The 6,513-nt window shown below is 36.3% G+C and overlaps 2 protein-coding genes across 2 annotated transcripts; one reads left to right on the top strand and one right to left on the bottom strand.

Moving 5' to 3' along the window:
- Positions 1-836: 836 nt before the first annotated feature.
- Positions 837-3,588, bottom strand: LOC140884616 (uncharacterized). The gene is made up of 3 exons (XM_073291417.1): positions 3,234-3,588; positions 2,682-2,943; positions 837-1,123 (listed from the first exon to the last, which is right to left on the bottom strand). The coding sequence occupies exons 1-3, from the start codon at positions 3,399-3,401 to the stop codon at positions 1,065-1,067; spliced, it is 489 nt and encodes a 162-aa protein (XP_073147518.1). The 5' UTR covers positions 3,402-3,588; the 3' UTR covers positions 837-1,064.
- A 744-nt stretch (positions 3,589-4,332) lies between these two features.
- LOC140883823 (cation/calcium exchanger 1-like) lies at positions 4,333-6,513 on the top strand. Its single transcript, XM_073290414.1, has one exon. The coding sequence runs from the start codon at positions 4,637-4,639 to the stop codon at positions 6,380-6,382; it is 1,746 nt and encodes a 581-aa protein (XP_073146515.1). The 5' UTR covers positions 4,333-4,636; the 3' UTR covers positions 6,383-6,513.

Raw genomic sequence — 6,513 nt, 5'->3', positions numbered from 1 at the left:
TGGGATAAATTAATCCTTCTATTTTGAAGGACACATTTTCCAAAGTAATCAGTAAATTTTCACCGGCTATTTGGTTATTTTTGTGAATGCAAAGTTCAAAAGTTATTTTTTTTTATTTACCTAAATAACATTCAACTGAACATGGAATGAAGCTGCATTATTCTACTACTCATCCTTTATCATGGCTACCAAACACAATTATGGTTAAAATAATGTGACATACATTATAACTTATAAGTTTTATGCATTCCACTAAAAAAAAGAGATCAATTTATTTGGGAGCAACTTAATGAAAAATAGAGTCAAACAAATCAAACAAAATTTATACGTTTTATGTATTCCACTAAAAATATGTAAACGATTGTAGTACCAAAATGTGTTTTAGTCAACACCTAATCAACGTTTTATGACTAAATTGAATATTCTTGTGTTATATGAACCAAAATAGTCAAAAATCAAAAATTATAGTAGCAAGATCAAAAATTGAAAAATTAGTGGACCAAAAAAAAAAAAAAGCAGGTTACTAGACTACAAAAAAATATTTTTCCAAATAACTTAAATACATATTTATGTATCCGTCGAATATGTGTTTTAAATAATATCAATTGTATGACATTGAATACTATAAGATTAATTAATGATTATTTTACAACTAAACAAATATAGATAGAATTTAAATCTATACAAAAAAATAATTTTAAATCATATAAAATAAATAGTTATACATATGGTGTGTGATTTTTAAGATAAGATTTTCGTTTTTGATGTTTTATTTTTAAGAATCGAAATCGACACACGATTCGTTTTGAGGGTTATATAAAATGTGTGGGAGGTGGTTGTAGCCGAATATGACAGAGAATACACTTGCAAAGTAAAATCTCAAACTTGGAAATACAGTTTACACTGAATGGTCAAATCGAATACAAAAATAACAAGAAGATGAAGGGTCAACCTTTTCATAGATCGACTCTATCTATCTCCAACAACTGGAATTTCTTTTAGTGCCACACATCTCGAACGCAGCTAGTAAAATAATAAGAAGTAAACGTTATGTATCAAGCATGTCAAAGATGACCACGTCCACCGCATTCTGAACACATTGTATTCCCAGTTCCACCACAACCTGCATTGATAAGTAGGAAAAACCAGAGTTTTCTTCAATAATCGCTCACATTCTAAACCACAAGTCACACAGCAATCTTGGAGGCTTTAACCAAATAAAAGAAAAATGAAATATCACTAGTTCTAAGATGCAACAGAAGTTACATAGGTTCATAAGAAATAAGCTAGAAGTAAAATGGAATATTACTAGTTCTAAGACTTAGCTCTATCAAAGTTGATACCAAAGCCAGTGAGAATCCGATATGCTCATTTTTTTGAATAGCATAAAATGAGAATCCAATACGCTCATTTTTTGCACTAGCGTAAAATGTAAAAATCCATGGTTTAACAATACCATCGACATACAATGATTTATTCTACAGATGCAATGTGAAATGACGAAAACAAAAATTAAACTGTGTCGTGATCCAGGACAACTTGCAGGTCTCATCATCCAAGAAGTATGTTTTTATTGCATTGAGTTCAACTGCAGTATTGGCCACAGTAAGAAACCAACAGTAAGAAGGCAGGGCTTTAGTGAAACTACGCTCTAGCACACTTGGGTATCTTTAGATGGTAGACGCCCTGAAATAATTTCCAAAAAATGGGGTTGGTGAATAACCATCTATATCCTCACAAGTTATTTTGTGGCTGACCTTCGATTGTAACTAGCCGCTCAAGCCTGTACAAGTGGCTTCATGCAAGAATATGCATCGATGTATTTTACTTCGATAAACTGGGTACCTCAAAATATAGAAGGAATCCATAGTATACAGTTGATACCAAATTAGCTTATAAAACCTCTTACATTGAGCCCAAACGAACAAAAGTTGCGCTTGGATGAAATGATTTCAAATCCATGGATTTCGACTATAATTCCATAGTTAACAATGAAACATGATCAAATTGTAAATCCATTCTTCACTAGTTATATAGAGTAGAATGGAAATGTCACCATTATTGGATGAATTTGAAATACATCCTAATTAATATGAAATACTACACGAAATACTACACAGACAGAAAATTGAAATGGATGAATTTGAAGTTTATGATTTTACTTTTCTAAACAACAAAAATACATTTGACTGCATTTGAAATCCATAGATTTGAAATTCTTCCGTCCAAACGGCAGCCTAAAACTTTTGGCCGGATCAAGCTTGATGACTTAAGATAGTAGTGTACCTTTTCTGACCTATCCCGCAATGCTAAACTATTAGCTCCTATATCAATTCATTTGCATCACTTGTGTTGGAATTAAGCAATGGAATAAGAAAATTTTGGCTAAGAACTTCAATATCAGTAACTATTCTCGTCTACCCCACAAGAAAATGAAAGCCAACCTCTATTTTTCAGAACAAACTTCAACATTCATCAATTTCAACCTCGCATAATAAGACAAATCTAAATTAATGCTATGAGCCTATGTAAACATCGAACAATAAAATCTAAAACTAACGAATGGATTTGTGTTTGCATAACTTGCATTAATTGCCAAATCTGCATATGCAAGTATAGCATGATTCATTAAAATTAAGAATCCCAATCCAGAATGTTAAGAAAATATGCTCGAGTATTACCTAAACAACGAACTTTTACTATGATTCCTTGACTTTCCAAGATAGAGTCTACATATAAACCCGATCCCGAGCAAGTGGTGCAAAGAGCTGCTCCTTTAGCCTCACAAATTGAGCAACGGGGATTGTCTCCAATATTTTTCTCAACAACAGATAATCCGATGGGTGGTTCAATTATTTGCTCCGGGATAGGCTTATCATAACAAAAGAGTGGCTCAAGATTGCTTCTTTGCTGGTGCACGTTGCCAATAGCCCTTAGCACTGTCTGCAAAATCACAATAAATTCTCTTAGCAAGTCAAAAGCTTCAAATTCCAAACAACTTGAAGCATACATATAGAAAAGAATTTCTGAGCTCTAAGACCCGTTAAGTTGCAGGTAAAACGATCAAGATTGAATTTTTTAGCAATCGCAGCCTTCTAAAGGCGTGTATAATGACTGCACCAGAAAATCAACCACTCGAGTAAAAAACAATGCCTAAATAAAAAAATTCCTACGCCAGACGTGCATGTTTTTTAACAATTAAATTAAAAGAAACGCAAATCAGAATCCCTAACCCGACGAGCAGAGGAGGAAGAGAGCGAAACGGTGTCGTTCTTAGGATTTTCAAACCCCATTTTTCGAATTAAGCTCGAACTTCTTCTTCCATTAACCTCATAATTTGATGAGGAAGCCTTACGCAATGAACTAACAGAAGAAGGCGCTATATTCAGAGCACAATCCATTTTTCCCAAACTTTCTTTACGAAAAAGAGAATACTAAAACACGTAATTTTCTCCAGAATTGAATTTTTTTTTGCCTATTTCTGGGAGAGGTCCTAGATTTCTCCGAACTCCTTTGTATCTGTTACCGATGAATGTCTCCGGTTCGTCTGCTCGTCACACCCTCAAATTTTTTACAATGCGAACCATAGTCGCGTTCTATCCCAGCATAAAGCAAATTGTTTAAAATTTAAACCAATTATACATACAATACAATTATACAAATATACAAAAAATGAGAAATAAGTCATATAACAAATATTGCTTAATTCCTCGTTAAATTTTCTCTTTAATATCTCCTCAGTAGTATATAATTAAAAATTGTTTAAAATTTATCTCACATACCATTTATTTAAATGTGTATTGTTTGTTCTTCACTTAGGGACTATGTGCTTAGGGACATCAGACTGTCTTATTTATAAACGTTTCTCATACCATCAATGACTTGATCGGGGGAAAACGATAGTAAAAAAAAATGACTGCATGCGCATCTCAAAATGTCTAAAGTAGCGCATGCATCTACTGTTGTCAAAGTTGTCGACTCAATTATATCTCCTTTTGATATGTGCAATATATTATGATTTGCTAAATTCAACTCTTTATTCCATGGTGGAGATCTAGAGATTCAGACAGGAAAAAAAAAATTTTGCGGGTGTTGTTTGTGCAAGGAATAGGAAACGTTTATGGAAATCATTTGTTCCATTAATAGAGGTAGAATCAGATTTGTCTAGCTGTTTATGATTCTAATTTCATTTTTAATAATAAAAAAAATTAAATTTGAAGGACACTGAAATCATGCATGAAATCAAAGTAGTGAATCTTGATGTCCAGGACCTGTTTAATGGCGATTCATGGACCAATGGTCTAGTGCGCTGATATTCCATCATGGATTCTCTTGATTTACATATACAAGCTAGCTAGCTAGCTAAGGTACCAATGGAACTTAGCGTTCCGATTCTTCTTTCGTCCCAACAAACTATGGTCGAATTAGGCAGAGACAGGTGTATATACTTGTCATGTTCCGATGCTGTGAATTTGTGATTCCTGCAGAACAATCATTTTCCAGTGACATGATAGAAAGAGCTAGCTCTCAATCTAAACACCTCCACCAAACAATCCTAACCCGCTAAACACCAAAATTCCTCCACTTTATAACATGTTAATCCTATTGTATTTGCCACCATACTTTGATCATTTGAATGGATTGTTTCAAATCAACACCCAAACACAGGAAGCCTGCGAGCTCTCTCTTCCTCGGCCTGTCCTTCCTCCTTTTGAGCTCATTCTTTCTAGTTTCGAATTTTTCGGATCAATCCAAGAATCCCATTTCTATATCCTCTGGTGAAAGCAGTGACAGTTGCACTGGTTTACACGGTTTTGCAGATTACAGATCAAAATGTGCATACGTGCGGACACACAGTTCTTGTTCTGGTGAAGGGTACTTGAACTATCTTGAAATATTTTACTGTACGTGCAGCGATGAGCCTGTTCTTGGATATGCAGTTCTTTGCCTTTGGCTCGTTGTTTTGTTCTGTGTTTTGGGGAACACGACCGCTGAATACTTCTGCCCTGCTGTCGAAAACCTTTCGAAATTGCTGAAACTTCCCCCTACCATAGCTGGAACCACTCTTCTCCCGCTTGGGAATGGAGCTAATGATGTCTTCTCGAGTATAATTTCTTTTATGCATTCGGGTGCGGGGGAGGTTGGACTCAACGGTGTGCTGGGAGGCGCGTTGTTCGTCTCGTGTTTTGTCATGGGTATCCTGAGTATTTCGATTTCTTCACGCCGGGTTAAGGTGGATGAAACGAGTTTCGTGAGGGATATCCTTTTCTTTCTTTTTACACTCTGTTGTTTGTTAATGCTCACCATATTTGGAAGAGTTAGCTTCTGGTCTGCAGTTTGTTTTGTGTGTATTTATTTCCTATACATTGCTGTGGTTTCTGCTATGCATTACTTTTATAGTAAGAACATAAGGGTGGTCAATCCCCTGGTTCTTGATGAATTTGGTGCAACGGCGACCACGCCGTTACTTGGCGGTGTTGATGAAGAAAAGGGCTGCCACGTATCTGAAAAAGGCGGTGTTCAATCCGGTGTTCATGTACCGATGTTAACAGGAGTCTTGAGTAGCAATTCATCACCAAAATGTTCTTATTTCTGGGAGTGGGTAGTTTATATCTTGGAACTGCCACTTTTCTTGCCAATGAGGCTGACAATTCCTGTCGTTAGCGAGGGAAAATGGTCTAAACCATTTGCTGTGTGTTCCGTAACACTAGCACCAATTCTATTAGCAACCCTTTGGAACACAACAGAAGGAGATCATAGTGCTGAGTCCTGCGTTCTAGTTTACATATCGGCGATTTTGATAGGGATCATTCTTGGGAATCTTACTTTATTTTCGACAAACAAGTCAAGCCCACCAAACGGATACCTATTCCTTTGGCTGGGGGGAGGATTCTTGATGAGCATCACTTGGGCATATGTCCTTGCAGAGGAACTAGTTGCTCTGTTGATTTCATTTGCAAGTATTCTTGGAATAAGCCCTTCGATCTTGGGGCTCACTGTTCTAGCATGGGGGAACTCAGTAGGGGATCTGATAGCAAATCTAACCCTGGCACTGAAAGGCGGGCCGGATGGGGCTCAAATCGCCATGTCCGGGTGCTACGCAGGCCCATTGTTCAATACGTTGATCGGTTTGGGACTATCACTTGTGTTTGCAGCATGGAGCGAGTTTCCATCCGAATACATCATCCCTAAGAGCAGTGATTTGTATGAAACTTTGGGGTTCTTGATGGCAGGATTGCTTTGGGCACTTGTGATATTATCAAAGAACAACATGGTGTTGGACAAAAGTTTGGGCATTGGTCTGTTGGCCATATACTTTTGCTTTCTTTTCCTAAGGTTGGTAATGTGTGTTGGATTGTTCAAGATTGGTGACTCCTTGTAAGCCCCAATAATTAAGGTGGTGGGAAACTTTCCAAGATTGTACATGTTAGGCTTTGCAAGTTATATGATTATGGGTTTTTATAATCTGTGCTTGATATAGATAATTAATCATATGTCAATATAATGTTTAGT

This window comes from Henckelia pumila, chromosome 2, assembly GCF_033568475.1.
Source record: "Henckelia pumila isolate YLH828 chromosome 2, ASM3356847v2, whole genome shotgun sequence".
In the NCBI taxonomy this organism is placed as follows: domain Eukaryota; kingdom Viridiplantae; phylum Streptophyta; class Magnoliopsida; order Lamiales; family Gesneriaceae; genus Henckelia; species Henckelia pumila.
Note: the sequence above shows the minus strand (reverse complement) of the source record. Positions and strands in the feature narration are given on the sequence as shown.

Excerpts from the sequence above, each read along its gene's own strand:
- LOC140884616 (XM_073291417.1), bottom strand. The coding sequence starts at position 3,401 with ATGGATTGTGCTCTGAATATAGCGCCTTCTTCTGTTAGTTCATTGCGT. Across the intron at positions 2,944-3,233 it reads CTTCCTCCTCTGCTCGTCGG|ACAGTGCTAAGGGCTATTGG; the intron begins GTTAGGGATTCT and ends GTGATTTTGCAG. Across the intron at positions 1,124-2,681 it reads AGTAAAAGTTCGTTGTTTAG|GTTGTGGTGGAACTGGGAAT; the intron begins GTAATACTCGAG and ends TTATCAATGCAG.
- LOC140883823 (XM_073290414.1), top strand. The coding sequence starts at position 4,637 with ATGGATTGTTTCAAATCAACACCCAAACACAGGAAGCCTGCGAGCTCT.